Source organism: Pleurodeles waltl, chromosome 7, assembly GCF_031143425.1.
Source record: "Pleurodeles waltl isolate 20211129_DDA chromosome 7, aPleWal1.hap1.20221129, whole genome shotgun sequence".
NCBI classification, from domain to species: domain Eukaryota; kingdom Metazoa; phylum Chordata; class Amphibia; order Caudata; family Salamandridae; genus Pleurodeles; species Pleurodeles waltl.
The window spans coordinates 51,236,744-51,259,508 of record NC_090446.1 but is presented as its reverse complement, the minus strand read 5'-3'; the positions used below and the strand labels follow the sequence as shown (position 1 = coordinate 51,259,508).

The window sequence follows — 22,765 nt, the reverse complement described above, 5'->3', positions numbered from 1 at the left end:
AGATTGGCGTAGCAAAAATCGGCCGATCTGCCCCCAAAGGGGGCAGAAATGGCCTAAATACAATTTTCCCCTCCAGGGGAGCGACCCTTGTCGAAGGGGTCACTCCCATCTGTAAAACAAAAAAATCCCCGGTGCCTAGTGGTTTTCGCCCCCCCTTGGGGGCAGATCGGCCTAATCAAAATAGGCTGATCTACCCCCCAGGGGGGCAGAAATGGCCTAAAATAATTCCCCCCCCCAGGGAAGCGACCCTTGCCTAAGGGGTCACTCCAATTGCGTGAAATTCGCGAAAACAAAAAAAACTCCCTGGTGTCTAGTGGTTTCTGCCCCAGATTGGCCTCATCAAAATAGGCCAATCTGCCCCCAAGGGGGGCAGAAATGACCTAAATATAATTTGCCCCCTAGGGGAGCGACCCTTGCCTAAGGGGTCGCTCCCCACCTAAAAAACCCTCAAAACAAAACAAAAAGGGCGATCTGCCCCCAGGGAGGGCAGAAAAGGCCTTCCAAAAAATGCCCCCCATTGGGAGCGACCCTTGCCCAAGGGGTCGCTCACTTATGCCAGTTTCCACCTTTTGAAATGCTCGGAGAGACTTCAAAGGGAAGGAAATACATTTCCTTCCCTTTGAAGCCTCTCCGGGCCTCCCCCACGTGATCGAAAGAGAAATGCTGAGCATTTCTCTTTCGATCGCGCTGGAAGCTGAGCTTCCAGCGCGATGGGGGAGGCCCTGTGACAAATCAGCGTGCGCTGACGTCACGAGGGGGGGGTAGGGGGGGGGGGGTCGGGGTGGAAGGGGAAGGGCTCGTATAGAATAATAAGTTGGTTGAATTTTATTTAACTTTGGCGTGGAGTGGTGTAGATTGGGAGGGAAGAGGGATGTTTAATGCTGTGAAGACTCTAGAAGTGGGAGAGATTAGAAGCAGAATCGCAACAGGAAGGAGGAGGAGGACTTTTGTTTTCCTAACATTGTATATTTGTGTACATTGTATTTTTCTGGCTTGACCCCTGGTGTTTTTTAGGTCAGCCGGTAAGCAATTTTTTAACTGCTAAATATTTAAAATATTTGTATTAAATTTTTAAATCCTCAATTTTTAAATAAAACCTGTTTGGTTTTTAGGGAGGGAGTAGGCATTTTTCCCTCGCACAAGCGGCCCACGGAGGTCTGCCATCTTGGGGATTGGCATTCTAGTTGACCGCTACCCAGGAGAAATAAAAATGGTCCCGGCGTTCGCGCAGCGGGCGTGCCGTCAGTGCGCCGAAGGCGCGCCAAAGGCAAGCCCGTCTTCACCCGTCCGCGACAGGGCTAGGGGCCACCCCCTTTATGCCAGTGGAAGATGGTGAGTCCCGAGATATATACTTACTCATCGAGGGCACTTAAGGATCTTAGAAAAAGGCCAGTAGAGGGCTGCTATATATGTCCCATTTTAGTGGGGGAGACGTGGATATGTCCCGTGTGTGAATGGACTCTGCAAGAGCCAATTGGTTCTGATTTAGAACATTCGGAGCATTCTAATCAAAGTCTGATGATTCAGCTGATAAATTGCCGCTCTTTGCCAGCACATAAACTAGATATAAATCTCCTTCTGAGCGATGAGGCACCGGATGCCCTCTACCTTACCGAAACTTGGCTTCATGAGGGCTCGGGCCGGACTTAGCACTTTCACTACCCAAAGGGTATGTTATAGCAAGAATTGATAGAGATAAAGGTAAAGGAGGGGGCATAGCTATTATTTTTAAACAAGGTCTTCTTTTTAACTGCAGTCCTCTCGACCTCGTAGGGTGTGAAGGGATAAGCTTCTCTCTAACTTCCAACCCAACGTTCACATTTACAGGAGTATTACTATATCGTCCACCGGGGACATATGATGAATTCCTGAACCTATTACCAGAGCGGATTGCGGAACTTATCTGTAAAAAAACAAACTTTACAATATTAGGAGATTTTAATATCCAAGTGGATAATGTAGAATTGACGGGAACTAAGCGTCTACTGAATGATCTGGAAGCTTTAGGACTGCACCAATTGATCGGTGGTCCTACACAGGAGAGTGGGCACACCTTAGACTTGGTATTTAGTAACCTTCCTTCGCTGTGTGCACTACCCCCGGCTCCTGTAGCATGGTCCAATCATTTTTTAATCACATTAAAGGTTAAGATGTCCAATCGGCATGGTTATCATCAACCTTCAAATAGCAAAGTTAGGAAATGGCACAGACTGAAGGTTACAGAATGGGTTAATACACTAATTAGAAGTAAAAAAGATTTTATGAGGGACCAGCAGATGGACCCCACCCTTTTTAATGATTGGATTTCGGATAGTCTTGACAGGGTGCTGCCCTATAAACCTTCCTCTGGGCAAAAGAACGGAGGTAAGGCCCCATGGTTCTCCTCTCATTTAATGACATTAAAAAGAAATTGCAGGAGGATTGAAAGGAAATGGAGGAAATCATTAAAGCAGGCAGAGAGAAAAGAATATAGATGTTCAATCAGGCTGTATCAGAAGGAGATTAGACTAGCTCAAGCGACCTATTATGGAGATAAAATTGAAAAGGCTGCAGGATCTCCAAAATAAATTTTCGGTGTGCTGAAGGAGTTGCTGTATATTCCCATCTGCCCGGAAGCAACGGAAGCGCCAGAAGAACATAGCAATAATTTTGCCTCCTTCTTCTTACAGAAGATCAAGGATATCTATAAAAATTTCCCTGGGGAGGAAGGGGTAGGCTCTGGGCAGCCGATCGAGAAGAAGGAGGGTGACAATGTGTTACAGAGCTTTCTCCCCATCTCCGAGGAAGGTGCCTCTGGGCTTCTCAGTAAACTAAAATCTGTCTCCCCACTAGATCCCGCACCTCCTCATATAATTATGCAGGGAAAAGTAGCTTTAATTCCGGTGATAACGGATCTACTAAACAGCTTGACACAAAGTGGGAGGGTACCTGAATCTTTGAAGCATGCAGTGGTAAAGCCCCTGCTAGAGAAATCTAATTTAAACGGAGCCGAATTAAAAAACTATAGGCCAATTTCGCTCCTTCCTCTTATGGCAAAATTGCTTGATAAGCATGTAAACATGCAATTATCTGTTTTTTTGGAGGAACACAAGATTTTGCACACAACACAAATGGGCTTCAGACCGGGCCATAGCACTGAATCAGCTATGATTGCGGTCACGGAAGAAGCGAGAAAACGGATGGATCTAGGACAGGCGACAGCAATAATAATGCTAGATTTGAGCGCTGCATTTGATACAGTCAATCATTAACTACTAAAGAATTTAAAAAAGCGGGATCAAAGGCCTGGCACTCAAATGGTTTAGCTCGTTTTTGCAAAATAGAACCTTGCAAGTACTGGATCGCTCTTTCTTCTCAGATCAGCTCCGATTTCTGTGTGAAGTTCCACAGGGCTCATCTCTGAGTCCCACTCTTTTTAACATTTATATGACTCCCCTGGCAGAGGTCATAGAACCTTTTGGAGTATCTCTGGTTTCTTATGCGGACGATACGCAGCTGGTGGTCTCTTTTTCCTCCAAAAAGGTGGTTGATAACACAGTTTTGCCTGCCTGCCTACAAGCGGTAGCCTCCTGGATGACAGATAGCAGGCTGCAACTCAATGAAGAAAAGACGGAAATCATTTTTCTGGGAAAATTGGCCAACCCTGCAAAGAGCATTGTGCCAGTAATGCTTTTAGACTATTTACCCCCACCAAATGTTCAGATTAAAGCTTTGGGAGTCTGTTTGGATACCAAATTTACCCTAGATTATCAGGCCAGGAGAACTTCAGCCACCTGTTTTGGGATACTGAAGTTACTTAGGAAGGTCATTGGCTTGCTTCCGCCATTGGCCAAAAGACTTGCAGTACAAGCCCTGGTTTTATCTAGGTTAGATTATGGAAACAGTCTTTTCCTGGGATCTCCAGGTTATGTGGTTAACAAATTACAGGTGGTGCAAAATGCGGCAGCACGGCTGTTATTTAATCTGCCTAGGTCCACATCGGCTAAGAAAGCTTTGACTGAATTGCATTGGCTCCCAGTAGTAAAAAGGATAAAGTTTAAGGCGCTGTGTTTTTTTCACAGATTTCTATATAAAGGTGCCCCTCATCATTTAAAATCATTAGTCTCATTCTACACACCTACAAGGGTCTTGAGATCGGCCTCTAAAGCCCTGGTAGTTATTCCTAAAGTAAAGAGAATATCTTGGGGAGGAAGATCCTTGAAGTACCAGGGTGCTAAACTCTAGAACTCTCTGCCAATGAACATTTGTATGATGACCCAGGATACACAATTTCGGAAGGCCATTAAAACTTGGCTATTCTAACAGCAAGGCAGTACCATTCTCCCTATAGAAGCCGTAAGATTCCCCCAGTTTGTCTTATCTTCCAGTCTGATCAGCGCTACGAGGCCTCCGGGTAGTCTGCGCTATATAAGAACGAGTAACATAACATAACATCCCTGCCTTGGGGGTGTGGGTGGGGAGCACAGCTCCCCCCAGTTCCCTTGCCTTGGTCGAGGTCACCACGTCCAAGGCACACGGGAACCGGTGCCTTGGACGAGGTCACCTCGTCCAAGGCACCCGACTGGTTAATAAACATCGCATCTGGGCGATATTTGTAAATGTTTAAAGCAAACAAACTTGGATACAATTTGTTGAGCATCGTATTTAAATAATAGCAGGTCGTGTCTTTTCACCTTCTCCCCTGGCTCCCCCGTTTAAAAGAATACTGGTCCCGTGGATCCGGTGTTTGACATACCTTGAAATCCCGAAGACTATGACTGATAGGGATATAGTGGGCCACCGCGAGAGAGGGTACATTCCAAGACTGGATCCCCTTTCATGGGGCTCCAGGCATGGGCGAAGGAAGTGTGGACGCGGGGATGTATCCCCCTAGATTTTGGAATGTGGGAGACACTGGGGATGAGGGTGGGGGGACAAGGGGACAAAATAATTTCCCCTCTCAGTTATATATTTTGCATGGCCATTTCGACCCGATGTATTTTGATATCGTTAGAAGCACCCGCACACACTTTCAGAAGCTCTTTCATGCCTTCTGGGCAACATGGGAGAGAGTTTCGGATTTAAAATTTTTGCTGGCATAGGACAAAGGTTGAAATGAATGGGCCATCAGGCCTCCTCTTGTTTGATTATTCTAGCTGGAAGCTGTCTGGAGCCTCACACCTAGCTGCTGTTTAGGAAACAAAAGCACACAGCTTGCAATTACTTCACTGGTATCCAAGAGAGACATGGTTTTGACTTTGTTCAGTCCCTGCATATAATATAAGAGATAGGTATGCACTGTAAGAATGTCAGATGTGCTGGTCTGCCCTAGTATTTACACAAATAACAATTTGAATACCACTATTTTGTTTTATTTCTTTTATAGCGCTACGTAATCCAATGCAGGGTGACCAAGCACTTTACATCATACACATTATTATTATTCCCTGAGATATACTGGGCACACAAAGATCTATTCAGCAGATGCCTTAACCCCCACAAGATATTTTAAAATGCAGACTTTGCACCAATTAAGCAGAACTGATGTACTGCCACATTTCTCCCTTATGCCAATTTCTTAGTGGCAGAACCTCTAAAAAATACATTTATAAATTGAGCCCCGGATTTTGTGTCAAGGCAGCACAACCCCAAAACAAAAGCTAATTTGTTAAATATAGTAAAGCTCTCAAATGCACTCATGATAGTCCTTCTGAACATAAGTCTTGAGGTGTTAAGATACAATGCCACCTTCTTTGAGGTCATGGTGCAATGTCACACGCCATGATGTCATGCGTTGTGATGTCACTTGCATACTGCCTAACTTGGTTAGTCCCCCCCACTTCTTTTTTTTAGGACTTGTGTCCTGAGTATTTGTAGTTGCCTAGGATCACACCATTTAGTGAACTGGTAAGGCAAGATTTTATCTTTTCACACTATACAATTTAGCTACTAGAAGGGTATCTCTTTCTAACATTTACACGTAACGGAGAGCCGCCCCAAGTACAGACGTAAAGATACTAGTTGTAAATGCCCTTTGTGATTCCAAAAAATCTTAAATTTAGACCAAACATCTAAGTTTACCTTTGTGAAATGGGCCAAAAGTTTTTTTTATCTAAACAATGAAGGGCTGGATTACAGTGTGGCTAACAGGGAGAAGCCATGTTTCATTTTAGGCAGTTTGCCTAGGGTTATTAGTTATGTTGTTGTTATTGTCACATACTTAAGCATTTTGAAGTATGTTATCTTGCAGCAGTTCCCAACCTGGGTTCTGAGGCCATCCAAGGGACCGTGACACTTTCCCAGGGAATCCACAGATCTGGGCCAGCAAAAATGCACTTCTCCAGCTGAGGCATCTAGAAACACGTGTTTTTTTTTATTTATTACTTCCTTTGTGGAGCAGTTTTAAAAGCACTACAAAGTTCCTTGTACACCCAGCAGCTGCGGCTCCTCTGCTTAGGGGGAGGAGCATTGCCCTACTCCTCTGAGCAGTGCATGAAAGGAAAAATGAAATGATAATAACACAATGTTATTATTGTTTTATTTTTCAGTGCAGAGTCAAGTTGGGGCGGGGTGGGCTTAAGTGTGTCACATGGAGGAGCAGTGGAATGTGCACCATAAGTGCGCATGATGGTTTAGCTGGCCGCCGTGGGCTGGCCAAACAGACATGCGCACTTAGTTTTTCCCCACCCTGCTGTATTGCACAGAGAGGTGGAGAACATGAGCAGGTTCCCAGTCCCTGTCTGAGTGCTGAACCAGGCTGCTCAGACCAATCACGACGCTGCTGTCATGCTGATGACAGCAGCGTTTTGATGGGATTAGGGGAGTCTGGGAGCCTGTGTGCTTCTGTGCTGCTGGGACTCAGGAAGAGAAGAGGACCTGTTTTTTTTTCATCCACCTGCCTCTCCACCCCTGTTTCTTATCAGTCACCAGAGGCTTTCCAGCAAAAATAAAAGCATCAAGAGAACTCTGATGATTAATGTACCTGTGGGAGAGAGGTAGGGGTTTTGTCTAGTGGCAGTTTTGACTCATCTAAGGTAGTGCAGATGGTTAATACAGGGAGTGCAGAATTATTAGGCAAGTTGTATTTTTGAGGATTAATTTTATTATTGAACAACAACCATGTTCTCAATGAACCCAAAAAACTCATTAATATCAAAGCTGAAATTTTTGGAAGTAGTTTTTAGTTTGTTTTTAGTTTTAGCTATGTTAGGGGGATATCTGTGTGTGCAGGTGACTATTACTGTGCATAATTATTAGGCAACTTAACAAAAAAAAATATATACCCATTTCAATTATTTATTATTACCAGTGAAACCAATATAACATCTCAACATTCACAAATATACATTTCTGACATTCAAAAACAAATCAGTGACCAATATAGCCACCTTTCTTTGCAAGGACACTCAAAAGCCTGCCATCCATGGATTCTGTCAGTGTTTTGATCTGTTCACCATCAACATTGCGTGCAGCAGCAACCACAGCCTCCCAGACACTGTTCAGAGAGGTGTACTGTTTTCCCTCCTTGTAAATCTCACATCTGATGATGGCCACAGGTTCTCAATGGGGTTCAGATCAGGTGAACAAGGAGGCCATGTCATTAGATTTCCTTCTTTTATACCCTTTCTTGCCAGCCACGCTGTGGAGTACTTGGACGCGTGTGATGGAGCATTGTCCTGCATGAAAATCATGTTTTTCTTGAAGGATGCAGACTTCTTCCTGTACCACTGCTTGAAGAAGGTGTCTTCCAGGAACTGGCAGTAGGACTGGGAGTTGAGCTTGACTCCATCCTCAACCCGAAAAGGCCCCACAAGCACATCTTTGATGATACCAGCCCAAACCAGTACTCCACCTCCACCTTGCTGGCGTCTGAGTCGGACTGGAGCTCTCTGCCCTTTACCAATCCAGCCACGGGCCCATCCATCTGGCCCATCAAGACTCACTCTCATTTCATCAGTCCATAAAACCTTAGGAAAATCAGTCTTGAGATATTTCTTGGCCCAGTCTTGACGTTTCAGCTTGTGTGTCTTGTTCAGTGGTGGTCGTCTTTCAGCCTTTCTTACCTTGGCCATGTCTCTGAGTATTGCACACCTTGTGCTTTTGGGCACTCCAGTGATGTTGCAGCTCTGAAATATGGCCAAACTGGTGGCAAGTGGCATCGTGGCAGCTGCACGCTTGACTTTTCTCAGTTCATGGGCAGTTAATTTGCGCCTTGGTTTTTCCACACGCTTCTTGCAACCCTGTTGACTATTTTGAATGAAACGCTTGATTGTTCGATGATCACGCTTCAGAAGCTTTGCAATTTTAAGAGTGCTGCATCCCTCTGCAAGATATCTCACTATTTTTGACTTTTCTGAGCCTGTCAAGTCCTTCTTTTGACCCATTTTGCCAAAGGAAAGGAAGTTGCCTAATAATTATGCACACCTGATATAGGGTGTTGATGTCATTAGACCACACCCCTTCTCATTACAGAGATGCACATCACCTAATATGCTTAATTGGTAGTAGGCTTTCGAGCCTATACAGCTTGGAGTAAGACAACATGCATAAAGAGGATGATGTGGTCAAAATACTCATTTGCCTAATAATTCTGCACTCCCTGTATGCCTGCTGCAAAGAATGTGTATCATGCAAAGAACAGTGTTTTATGTGCCTAGCGCAGTGGGTTACTGCTTTTGTCACATAGATTCTTTTGTTACTGTGCAGGTCATAAAATAAAATCATAATCTAGCACAGTGAGCTATGAACTGCCATCAAAGAGCTGCATGCAAACTGCATGGCACAAATTAGAAAGTTATGTTTTTGTTTTCCCAGTCTTTCATTTGTCTTATGCTGCTAATAAAGGTTTGCTTGTGTAGAAATATATTCTTATTATTAAAGTCAAAGCTAACTATTGCGTTACGTTCTGAATCCCGAGTTTGTGCTTCTCCACACCAAGCACTCTTAGAAAATGCCCACCAATGTGGATGACACGTGAATCCTACACCTTGTAGTCCCATGTAAAGTGCTCCAACGCCTTACAATGAAATGAGAGGTGCTATTGAACAAATAAATTATACATGACAGAGAGGCTATGGAGAGATGCGAGGCCCTTATGGTTTACTTCCTTTCCCCACCACATATTTATGTGAAAAAGCCTTTTAAGATCTTAAGTACCTAAAAAATAAAAACAGAAATAACTTGGGAAATGTAGAATCTGTCTTGAGGATTCAGCTTTCCTAAATAAGACCAAACTTTGAAAAGTTAGTCACCTGAGATGCAGCGCCAACCTTTTCCCCCCCCCCCCCCCCATCCGCCCAGCGCCTTGAGACCCTACACGGTGAGTAGTGCACTTAGGAAATTTGTTTGATTGATTGATTAATTAAAATGTTTTGATTCTTGGATATTTTTTCAATATAAAATAATTAGATCTTTAGTAATTCAAGTATGTTTTTGGTGTGAACTTGCTTGTTTAATTGTTGCGAATTACTGTTTTGATGTTTGAAATTTAAATTATACAAATTGCTTGGGGGTCCCCGGCTTCCAGTAGTGATTCAGTGGAGGTCCTCAGGTGTCAAAAGGTTAGGAATCATTGCCTTAGTGATAGCTTCTGTAATTTTAAGGTATTAAAATAGAGCAGAAGAAAGAAAAGCAACGTTCCATTTGTTGCTTTAAACAGCTGCTTTAATTATGTTCCATGTCCCGACCTGCCTTTCACCTTGCCTGCTGGCTCTGGCAGAAGGCAAGTCAAAACTGGACTGTAATAACTGTATAATAGTCGAGTTCTGACATATTTTCTTAATAATCGGTGACTTGATGCATCAGAAGTAGCTGATTATATAGAAATGAATGACTTCTGTTTATCAGAGATCACAGAATCCCATGTATTAAATAGTCTGTAACACCAAGAGCTTCTTCAGTGTGAATGCTCCCAGTTTTGACTGATGTAGAGCTGACCTGCCCAAGATCACACGGAGGTGCAGAAGTGTTACTAGAACTACGGTTTCAGAGCACAGTTTACAATTATTGTACCTGGTCGCTTTTGATATCTCTAGTGCGGTTTCAATTTGCATGAGGTGAGAGGCATGATCGGTGCGGGCACAAAGGGTATGTTCTTCCTATTCTTCCTCCTACGTTTATTTGCTTGGTGCATGAAGATGCAAGGTTAATCAACATGTTTTTTTACACATTTGGTCTAAATACTCTGTGAATGTAAATAACAATAAAACATAGTTTCAAACTGACAACATGCCTTATTTTCTCCCTATGTCACGTCCAAACTATATAATTGTGTACATTTATCGAAGCCTGCATTTCGCAAACAATAGGCCATTTGTATAGGGTCAACTGAGAAGTCCCCAAGGCTGTTACTATCCCCCCCAGAAATGTATTGTCTCCTATGCCCCTGGCTCCAGGTCCACCCTCATAGTCTGGGAAGGCTGCTCATGTGCAGACACAGAGTGTGGCCGCCTGTGGCTCTCTGTGCATGTGCTCCTGACTTCACTGATGCAGGTTTAGGACTAAACTACTGAGATTACCTCTTGTCCTCAGATAGCCGAGGGAGTGTCTGTGACAACCATCTGAGACTGGGCTCAGGTTGTGTGTGGGGAACGGCCTCTTCTGTTATATAACCCAGTACACGGCCAGAGGTTGGGTAATCTGGCTCATGGTGCTTGACCCCTGTTCAAAACAGACCTAATGTCCTGTCTGGGGTGACCAGATTCTCCAAACAAAAAACCGGAACATGTCATAAACATAGAAGTAGGACTACAGTCTGCAGCAACCATCAAAATAAAAGTAGCATTACTTAACAGCTCTCATAGACATAGAAAAAGGGCTACAATAACAGCCTCGTCCACAGACACATATGAAGAATTACAGATGACAAATTAGAGGTCTTTTATTGACTGTAAACTTAGTTCCATTTTAACAGACTTTGCTTCAACATTTGCTATAGCTGGTGACTCTGGTGATTAATGTTCTGTCTGGTGAGGGACAGGATTCTTTAGTGGATATTTTAAGGTAGCACAGAGTTTTAATATGCCTGCTGCAAAGAAAGTGTGCCATGCAGGTTAAGTGCATATAATGCAAATAGGTCAATGGCTTACTACTTTTGTCAGGAAAGATTATTTTTAAGTTAGAATCTTAATATAGGATAGTGAGCTATTACCTGTCATTAAAGAGGTGCAAGCAAACTGCAAGGTATAGATTAGAGCATTATGATTTTTTCCCAGCTTATCATTATCCTAATATTGCAAAAAGGTATACTTTTGGTAGAAATTAATTATTATTATTAAAGAGAACCCCTAACTGTGGTGTTACATTTACATTTCTGAGTTTGTGCTTTTAGACCAAGCACTCACACTATACTGCCTCCCAGTATGTATGGTTCCACTCCGGACCCCTTTTGCCTTTAGCAGCTGCTTGATTCTGAGCTGCGTGAAAGGGCAGAGCAGTGCCACGAAGGTGGCTGGCTGGATCTCACTGCAGTGACTTACTGACTCCTGTGAGCAGGACAGGGTCGTGCTGGTCACTGTTGGTTCAAAGGAGCTCTTGTCCTAGTGGTTGGCACAACACCATTGTGGCTGCGCTCACCTAAACAACGTCACGCCGCAACTTCTCAAGCCGTGAAAACAGTGCACATGCTCAACTCAGACACAACTGAAAAACCGGGACATTACTATAAATAATCCAACCATCTCCCAAAAACCGGGGCATTTCTTTCTTTCTGAAAAAAGTGTCGGGACACCGGGACGCTTCCCAAAAATCCATGACCGTCCGGGTGACCCTAGTCCTGTCCCACATTCCACATGTGTCCAATGACCGGTCTCTAAATCCTCCTATGTAATACATATTTGGAGTTTTACCGCCGCCTGAATTCAACCTTTGATCCTGGGGTACTTTGTGACTGTCCACTCCCTACAAAGAATCCTGTAGTACCACACATCACTGGGGTGTCTCTCGAGGCCTTGGGTGACCCATGAAATGCTTAAAAAGACTGTTTGGCTTCCCTTACAGAGCTGTATTAAACCAGTGTGTTAAGTGACGTCAAAAACCCTTAAACTCTGAACTGTGTTATAAGTTGTGATATTGGTAAAGTGGTTCCTTAAAATAAACCAACAGACACACACCATCTCACAGACACACACACACACACTCACAGGCACGCTGCAGTGTGGTGTTGTAATAGTGTTAGGCCAGTGACACTTGTGAATTTTGCCATGTTCGTCCCTGTTGGTTATAGTTACACGTGTGATTCTTAAAGTGACCCTGACAGTTTGATTGCCGTGTGATTTCCACATGTTTTCAGTTTGTCAATGTCAATGTCAACCCACACAACTTGCTAAAAGTTTGGTGTAAAGAAGAAGGAAGCAGACATATTATTACGCATGCATTAGGCATGCTTGGCGACACTTGGGAGCTTATGAGTGTTAAATCATGATTAATTCGGTATTTCCTACACCTGAAGACTTACACAGAGCTACAGTGACTTCTAGAGTGAAACACAGTTTAGAAATGCACCCTTGTGAGATGAGTTATTGATTATATTATCCCCCAGGGGTTCTGCTGTTTAACAGTAAAATGCTTTAAAAACGTGGACCTCAAACTCTCTTCTGTTTCGGTGCTTATGACTGTTGATGCTCTAACCCGGCTCCAAGGAATAAATTTTATCAACCTTAATAGCTCAGTAGTTGAGTTGTACCTGCTGTGATCTAACATCTGACTTTCAGGATCCACGCATCTCTGCAGATTGCAGTAGGTGCTCAACCCACTGAACTATCTTAGCTGTTACGCCTGCAAAATGTTCCTAAACACCACCTTGGAGCTTGCTTGACTCCCCATCCACTAGCACATCTGCACCTCATGTTTCTGACTGTTTCATTTTACTAGCAGCCTGCCCTTGTCTCCTGATTTCACTTCACTAGCAGCCTGCCCTTGTCTCCTGATTTCACTTCACTAGCAGCCTGCCCTTGTCTCCTGATTTCACTGCACAAGCTGCCTGACTTTGTCCCCTGATTTCACTTCACTAGAAGCCTGCCCATGCCTCCCAAGTGTGACCCGGTAGCAGCCTTCCCTTGTGTCCTGAGTGTGTCCCAGGAGCCGCCTGCCCTTGTGATCTTCTTTCTTGGCTGTCGCACACTAACCGCCATTCCAAGTAGTCAAAGTGGGTGGATCGGAGAGGCACGAAGTTCCCATACTTCTAAAATGTATGTAAAAAGACAAACGTCCTGGGACAGTTAATTCCAACAGTTTAACTGCCTCAATTGAAGTGTCATTCAGTGATGCTCCTATGTGGTGAAACTGAAACCATCCAGACAGCTAAACAAGCCTTCAGGCCAGAGTGGCTGCTTGCCTGAAAGAAATGCAAATGTGTACATGTTATTCTGCAAATGTAAAGGGTGCTTTGGAGCCGGTGCTGTCTTTAATTGACCTAATCACTCAAAGCTTTGTGATGAAAAAGGTTTATTCTTTTTGAGTGTTACTGTAAAGAATTAACTGGGCTGTAAATGCATGATTTTAATTGTAATTGTGTCCTTACTGCACCCAGAGGTGTTGAAGGGACAGTAATTTAAAACATGCATTACATACACTCTGAGTATTACTAAATCTATATTTTCAAGCACCATTATGTTAAACATTTTGTAGCAGCCTATCTTCTCCATGTGTATTGCAAGTTTAAAATAATGAATTACATATTTGCAGTGCTTTCTTTCCCAGGCTGTGACTTTGTAGCACTACAAATACACAAGTCACTTTCCTCCCTGCACCAACCAAGACTTAATTCTGTGGCTCTCTGGTTACACACACAGACCTCTGCAGTGCATCAACTAATATAGGTTTGATAATGTATTATAGTGCATTTTCCAATGAGCAGCAACTTATTTTTATTTATTTTTTCATTCAAGTTGCTTGTTAATTTATATGTAGCTACCTGGCACTGAAAGACCAAAAAAAGTAGAGAATATTTAATTTTATTAGCCACACATTTGACCCCGCCCACACTGTTAATGACTCAACCCCACTGCATGCAACATCACAGTTCCCATACTTTGTTTAATGCTGGCCAGTCCTACCCCAGGTGCAAGACTTGTTTCCTTCCAGACATTTGCGCACTTGCCATTGGACTGGTCAGATGCTCTTTAGCAGAACTCCCGGTGTTGTGGGCGCCTGACCACCTCCTAATAAGGATTTAGAAATGCCTTGTAGCAGTCATCCCCTACCACCCTATGAGGCCGATCAGATCTTTTGAGTCAGAGAGGAGCGTGGTAATCGAATTCATTAAACATCAACTAAACATTTTCAACAATCAAACAATTTGTAAAGTCAAGAGTTTGGACACATCATGACCTATTTGACCACGAAGTAAAGCTCCAAAAGGATAACATTTCAAAGCTTTATTCCCTACATTCACAATGCTAAGGGAATATAAATGGTGCTCAGAACCATTATACACATAGATGAAGACTTTAGGCTGACCAAAGTGTCTAAAGAAAGCAAGCATTAACACAATTAGACATTCTAACAAAGTAACACAAACTAGCTAGATAATTATTTGTGCTACAGAAACATATTTCGGGGCAATACATACATAATCAGTTCTCAAACAAGGTAAGTTAGTTTCCGGGTTGGGTCATGCAACAAAAAACAAAAGAAGACAAAAATAATTTGAAAAAACATCTAGCTTGGGCAGTAACTAAAAATAAAAACTGGTGAGTTGTCTAAGCTGAAACCGAAAACAAAACATCACATTGCAGATAGATTATACCTTTCCTTAGGTGACAGCGGGCCGTAAGATTCAGTAGTCCAGAGCGCCAACAGCTTCACAGCATTAGTCGACAGCTTCCAGGGGCAGTGCAGAACACCGGCTGCACATAGGACAAGGACAACAGTTCAGACAAAGTGAACATAGCAATACTGAACAGCATTAGCGTAGGGGCAACTAAAATGGGGGACAAAGGCTAAGCATAGAGGATGGTTTAAGAGGAACACCTCTGAGCATAAGGACAGACAAAGTCAGAGGATGGTTTGGAGAGATGAACTCAAGTACGAAGTAGAACCGGGTCTCAGGACAGTCAGCAGCAGACTGTCACTCAAGAGTCACAGGGTCAGACTAACTAAAGTTCCAAAGCTCTCTATCTTCTCTCCGATTGGTCAAAGAAGTGGGCATATTCTGGGTGAGCTGATCAATATCCCATGGCGTCCGTTTACGTTATCAAGTTGCAACTATTCCGACTCTTCCCATGGATGGTGCGAAGTCATCATGATGCACTTCCTTGGTTCCGTTGAAAACTGACTCTTAGACTACATTGGAAACATTACCAATTCTTCCCATGGCTCACAGGATGCTTTCAACAGTTCTCACATAGCAAGTGAATAGGCTTTGTTGATAGAGCAGTAAGAACAAAATAAGTAACAATAACCAAGGTCAGTAGACCCTTGCTTCAGCTGCTAATGCAATGGAATATGCACTAACACATGGGCATGCTAAGGAAAGAATTCAGGTCAAAGGGGACATGATGAACAACATTTTCTTCTCTATTTGCTGTGAAGATGAGTTATAGGCCCAGTTTGGTCAAATTAGCACAAATACATTTCAATGAGAAATTAATATGCATAAAACCTACTGCGCACCTTACAATTTCAAACCATACATGCAAAAGCAAAAGTTTTTATGAGAAACGTTATTACTGTATGACACCAAGAATGACCGCGATGTGCATTTATTTTTCTGCACACATATAAGTCCACATTAATAAATTCATATAAATCAATATAAGCATGGTTAAGGCAATATTCATTTTAACACTCATAATACACTTTTCATGCTGTAAAACTGTTATTTCCATTGATAATTGTCATCATTAGCCTGTTAAATAGAAATGTACAACATCTAACATGGCAGCACACAGTGCCCAACAATGTTCGCCATATTTCAAACACACATATTTTAAAAATTCTTTCTCAGTTTCTTGGTCATGCCTTTTAGTGTGTACATAGTAAGCAAAATATGCTTCTTTGGCACTAATTGATTAGTACATTTTAATCTCTATTAGTATTGTGAACTTCTTGTCACAGATCTTTTTAGTTATATGTCCTGATTTATTGTTCAATTTATGCCTTAACAGTTCTATCCATGGAAAGTGATTCAAACAATGGAGAATGCATTAAACCTCTGCCCTCTTGTGGCGATGGCTGGATCTGGTACCATAGCAAGTGTTTCTATTTCTCTGAAATTGAGCGGAACTGGATGGAGGCCAAAGGCTCGTGCGTTGCTCTGAACTCCTCCCTGGCGATGATTGACACCCAGGAGGAACTGGTAAGAAATGTGAAACCGTGGCCTTCATTGTGTTTTTTAAAGCCTCTTATGTATGTTAACCCATTCTGTGCCGGGGACATTATGGTTACATAAGCTCGGAGGGAGCGCTAGCACTCCCTCCGTGGGCTTCCCTCCCACCCCTCCAGGGCAGGGATGGAAGGCCACCCCGACCCCCCCTCCCGAACCCTCCCAGTGACGTCTGATGACATCAGCGTGCAATCGCACACTGACCTCATCAGAGGCGACCTCCCATCGTGAAAATGCAAAGCATTTCTCTTTCGATCATGTGATGGGGGCCTGAGAGGCTTCAAAGGGAAGGAAAGGAATTTCCTTCCCTTTGAAGTCTGGCAGGGCATTTCAGCAGCCATATTGTGAAGCAATCTGGCTGCTGAAATGCCCACTAGACACCAGGGATTTTTTTGTAAAGGGAAATTGGCATAAGGAGAGCGACCCCTTGGGCAAGGGTCGATCCCCAGGGGGGCAATTTTTTTCAAGGCCTTCAGCCTATTGGTATTAGGCCGATCTGCCCTCGGGGGGGGGGGGCAGAAACCTCTAGGCACTATGGATCTTTTTTTATTTTTGTTTTCTTTTTTATGTGTGTTTGTTTAGAGACGGAGAGCGTCTCCTTAGTCCCTAGGGGGCAAATTATATTTAGACCATTTCTGCCCCCCTTGGCCTATTTTTAATAGGCCAATCTGCCCCCAAGGGGGGCAGAATCCACTAGACACTAGGGAGGTTTTTTTTTAAGGCGAATTTCACGCAAGGGGAGTGACCCCTTAGGTAAGGTTCGCTCCCCGGGGGGACAAATTTATTTTAGGCCATTTCCTTTAATTAGGCCGATCTGCTCCTAAGGGGGCAGAAACCATTAGGCACCAGGGATTATTTTTTGTTTTGTTTTACAGATGGGGAGCGACCCCTTAGGCAAGGGTCCCTCTCCTGGGGGGCAAATTATATTTAGGCCATTTCTATTATAATTAGGCCGATCTGCCCATGGGGGGGGCAGACACCACTAGACACCAGGGATATATTTTTGTTTATATTTACTTTTGTTTTTTATATATGTGGAGCGACCCCTTAGGCAAGAGTCGCTCCCCTGTGGGGCAAATTGTGTTTAGACCATTTCTGCCCCCCCTTGGGGACAGATCAGTCTATTTTTATTAGGCCAATCTGCCCTGAGGGGGGTAGAAACCACTAGACACCAAGTATCTTTATTTTTTTGCATCAATTTCACGCAAGGGGAGCGACCCCTTAGGCAAGGGTTGTTCCCCTGGGGGGGGCGCACATTTATTTTAGGCCATTTCTGCCCCCCCTTGGGGGCAGATCGGCCTATTTTTATTAGGCCGATATGCCCCCAACTGGTCCAGAAACCACAAGGCACCAGGGATTTGTTTTTGTGCACCAATTTCTCGAAAGGAGAGCGACCCCTTAGGCAAGGGTCGCTCCCCTGGGGGGGGGTGGCAAATTTATTTTAGGCCATTTCTGCTCCCCTTGGGGGCAGATCAGCCTATTTTTATTAGGCTGATCTGCCCCGGGGTGGCAGCAACCACTTAGGGACCAGGGATTGTTGTGTGTATGTGTGTGTTTTGTTTGGGGTGGCAGACCCTTAGGCAAGGGTTGCTCCCCATGGGGGCACATTACTGTTGGCCATATTTGCCCCACTTGGGGGAAGATTGGCCTATTTCTGGAAGGCCCATCTGCCCCAAAGGGAGTCAGAAAGCCCACCAGAGACCAGGGAAGATTTTTTTTCAAAATAAGAGGGTGGGGGTATGGCTATACCCCCACCCCAAATAAATTGCGCCAAATTAGTTCTGCCCACCAGTGGGTAGATGGGGCAATTACCCCCGATCCACACCCCCGGGAGCAGAAAGTCTACTAGATGCCAGGGAATAAAAAAATAAAAAAAAGATTGTGGGGTGGTGGCTACCAACCTGTATGGGCCTGGTTATGCCCCCACCCCAACCAAAGGGGATAACAGTCTTTCACCTCTTCCTCGCACACTAAAACATCTTATCCCATGGCAAGCAAGAGTACATTTGAATATTTTGGGTTTTGGTTTTACATTTGGGCCATGAGAGCTTGGCTAACTCTCAAAATTGTCTCACTTGGAATGGTGAGGGCTGCACTTTATGAACTTTTGGACGCTGCCGTGTAGAAAAATCCACAAGACCTTGGCACTTCTGAAAACTAAACATCTGGGTGATTCCAGGGTGGTGTGCTTCACCTGCATCCCACACCATTTTCTTACCTACAATGCCCTGCAAACCTCCAACAGGAATGTGCAGGAATCCACAAAATTCCTACCACCCAGCATTGTCTCATCTATACCGATAAAAATTCAGCTGCACTTGTCAGCCTAAAAATGTTTTTTTCCAAACTACCCTTTTGGACCCGCTTTGGTTCCCCCTCAATTTCAACATGTTTTTGGCTTTTCCCTGTCACAAGCACTTGGCCCACTTACACAAGTGAGGTATACATTTTTACCAGGAGTCTGAGGGGAATGTTGGGTGGTAGGAAATTTGTCCGGGTGTGTTGATCCCACACGGACATGTGGGATTTTATTTTTTTTGTTTTTAGCTAAATTTGAGGTTTGCTGATGATTCTGGGTAGGAAAGCATTGGGGGATCCACGCAAGTCACACCACCCTGGACTCCTTCAGGTGCCTGGGTTTGGTAGGTTTCCCTAGATCGCTGTGGAGCCCAGGACCAAAAATGCAGGTCTCCCCCACCCCGCAAAAACAGATAGTTTTGTATTTAATAATTCTGAATTATCCAGACAGTTGTTTGGGGCATTTCCTTTCGCTGGCAGTAGGCCTACCCACAAAAGTGAGGTACCATTTTTATCGGGAGACTTCGGGGAATGCTGGGTGGAAGGAAATTTGTGGCTACTCTCAGATTCCAGAACTTTCTGTCACTGAAATTTGAGGAATTTTTTTTTTTTTGCCCAAATTTTGAGGTTTCCAAAAGGATAATGGGTAACAGAACCTGGTGAGAGCCCCACAACTCATCCCATCTTGGATTCCCCTAGATGTCTAATTTTCAAAAATGCGCAGGTTTGGTAGGTTTCCCTAGGTGCCGGCCGTCCATGTTGCATTTCCTGTTGCGAGTATTAGGCCTACCCACGCAGGTGGGGTACCATTTTTATCGGGAGACTTGGAGAAACACAGAATAGCAAAACAAGTGTTATTGCCCCTTTTTCTACATTTTTTACTTCCAAATGTAAGACAGTGGGGGTCATTACGACCTCGGCGGTCTTTTTGCAAGACCGCAGAGGGACCGCCGTGCGGAAGACCGCCTGTGCAGGCGGTTTGCCGCTTGGCGTATTATGACTGTTGGCTGACAGCTATACTTGCGGGCGGCGGGGAAGTGGAGGTTGCTCCACCTCCACCGCTACTCCAACAGAACACCCCCCAGCGAATCACGTCCTGTGATTCGCCGTGGCAGTGTTCTGTTGGTGGTGTGGTGTCGGCGGAGCTGCCCCCATGGCTCCGGTCCCCTCCCGGAGGATTCACGGACCAGGTAAGTCGATCGTCCGTTAGGGGAGGGGGGGTGTTTGTGTTGTGTGCGTGCATGGGGGTGTGCGTCTGTGTATGTAGAGGGGGTGTGTGGGTGCATGTATGCTTGCGGGGGTGTTGTGTGTATGTGAATGAGTGCGTGTATGGATGTGTGTGTGTATGTTTGAAAGTGGGTGTGCGTGTCTGACTGTGTGTGTGGATGTAGACATGTATGTCGGGGTGTGTGCATGTGTGTGTTGGTGGTGCCTGCATGCGTGTCGGTTGTGTGTGAGTAATGTTATGTTGGGGGTCGGAGTGGGGTGGGAGGCCCTGCCACCTTTGTGGGGTGGCAGGGGTGGTGAGGGGTGTAAGGGAGGGAGTCGGGTGGGGGAGACCCCTATCAGTGCCAGGGAAGGAATTCACTGGCACTGATAGTGCTTACCGCCATGGATTTCATGGCGGTTGAAACCGCTGGAAATCCATGGCAGTAAGCCGGGTCCAAATACCGCCGGCAGTATACTGACGGCCGCCGGGCTGGAGACCCAGGTCCCCAGCCCGGCGGTCGTCTCCGCCCTGGCGGCCGGGACGGAGAACCGGTGGATGACCATGGCGGTAACCGCCATGGTCATAATTCACCAAGGTAAGACCGCCAGCCTGTTGGCGGTCTTACCGCCGGTTCTCCGCCATCCGCCAGGGTTGTAATGACCCCCAGTGTGTAAAAAAGACGTCTATTTGAGAAATGCCCTCTAATTCACTTTCAAGTATGGGCATCACGGAATTCAGAGATGTGCAAATAACCACTGCTTCTCAACACCTTATCTTGTGCCCATTTTGGAAATACAAAGGATTTCTTGATACCTATTTTTCACTCTTTATATTTCAGTAAATGAATTGCTGTATACCCGGTATTGAATGAAAACCCATTGCAAGGTGCAGCTCATTTATTGGCTCTGGGTACCTAAAGTTCTTGATGAACCTACAAGCCCTATATATCCCTGCATCCAGAAGTCTCTAGCAGACTAACGGTATATTGCTTTTGAAAATATGACATAGCAGGAAAAAGTTACAGAGTAAAACGTGGAGAAAAATGGCTGTTTTTTCCTCTTCAATTTCAATAATGTTTTATTGTAGCTGTTATTTTCTGTAGGAAAACCTTGTAGGATCTACACAAATTACCCCTGCTGAATTCACAATGTTTTCTACCTTTCAGAAATGTTTTGCTTTCTGGATCCAGCATTGGTTTCACACCCATTCATGTGACTAACTGGACAGAGGTTAAAAGCACAAAAAATAGTAAAAATGGGGTATGTCCCAGTAAAATGCCAAAATTGTGTTGAAAAATTTGATTTTCTGATTTATGTCTGCCTGTTCCTGAAAGCAGGAAAGATGTTGATTTTAACACTGCAAACCCTTTGGACAAAAAGTTATGAGACCTAAGCGTGAACTCCCCCAAATAGTCAAAAAAAGGCTAGGCACAGGAGGGGAAACGGCCTGGCAGCGAAGGGGTTAGAGGCATATTCCTATATAATCAACAAACTCCCTTCATTAGCAAACTATATAGTGATTATGCACAACACTTAGGGATGGCTTTATCCAGTTGTAGCAGAGAGACATATAAAGCAATTTAAACATGACAATCTTCTAAATAATATACAATATTTACTTCTCTCCTTCAATTAGATGCAGTCTTAGCTTTTATTCTTACCTCTCTGGCGTTCATAATTTTGACATACAATATTGACGTGTTGCATCAGGCTGTTTGGATGCAAGGGACTTTAATTGTAATCATAAATCCTCTATGCATGGACAAACACTTGACCAAGGTTCCTTGACATGAGTCTTCGGGCATACAATTGTGGATACCTTCCTATCCACAATGAGAATTGCGAGAAAGTGCTTTATTTGCGGCTAGACCCATACATTTTTTTTTTCTTCTGATATTACTGTATTTGGAGCCTGTACACTGGCCACTGTTGTCCAGTTCCCAGTGCAATGACAACTAAAAATGGGGTAAAATTGGGTTTCCCCAAATTGGCAAACTTAAATTTCCAACAAGGCTGTTGTACATAGCGCTGGAAACATTCCAGTGGCAGGGAAATTAAAAGTCGCCAGTGTACCACAGTATGTGGGTATGCTGTCCACCAGTCTGGACAGTAAACATGGCATAAGGCCCACATCTGTAGCCCAACTGCTGCAGCTCAAAAACAGCAGGCACATATGTCAAATTAAATCCTTTTTTGACTGGAAAACCTAATTTTTAAATATTAAATGTATAACTCCTAAGTGGACCCTGAACCCACAAGGCAGCGTTCCCAATATTTGAAAGTGGTGCATGTGGGAAATTTAAGTTTGACATAGTCCTACAGTTACTAGCCTCCAAAAGCTATTTTCACTGTATAGGTATTATGGCTTTTTCTATACAACAGGGTAAAGTACTATAAAAATCCCGATGTTGTATGTTTAGTTTGAGGAAAGCTGCAAAGATGAACAAACCACTAATTTTAATATGTACTGAAATCCACTTCAAAGGAGAAGTTGTATTCTTAATTAAAGGAAAAGTTACTTTTTAAAAGTTACCATTTTTCTGGCTGAAGTTCCTGTGGGCTATTGGGCATTAGCATGCTTGGGCTGTCCATCCTACGAGTGCGTGACCCCCTATGGTGTTTGATATGCAACCTGCACTGTCTCAGGAAGCTCAAGGGGGTGGAATAAGGGACTTCATTTAACCTGAAAGAATCCAAGCTGGGGCCTAGGCCTTCAAAGCTAAGTGACACCTGGGGATTGGGGCCCTTTGCACTCCAGGCATCTGGACTCCATTTACAGAGGAGTAGGGCTGGTCTGAGAACCAATCTGGTGTAGATAGGTAAGAGGGGACTGGTCCTTACCATGGGCTCTTGGTGGGTACCTGGCCTCCTCCAGTGGTAGAAAGGTTGTGCCATCTTAGTTTTCCCTGGCAACAGTGCATTGTGAAATAGTTTGCATTGAGGCACACAAGATGT

At 44.2% G+C, this 22,765-nt stretch overlaps 1 protein-coding gene across 1 annotated transcript in view; it reads left to right on the top strand.

Moving 5' to 3' along the window:
* Positions 1-22,765, top strand: part of LOC138246796 (uncharacterized) — a 55,951-nt gene that overhangs the window by 5,987 nt on the left and 27,199 nt on the right. The window contains exon 3 of the mRNA XM_069201558.1: positions 16,086-16,276. Coding sequence (XP_069057659.1) covers positions 16,086-16,276 — 191 coding nt within the window. The remainder of the gene's footprint in view (positions 1-16,085; positions 16,277-22,765) is intronic.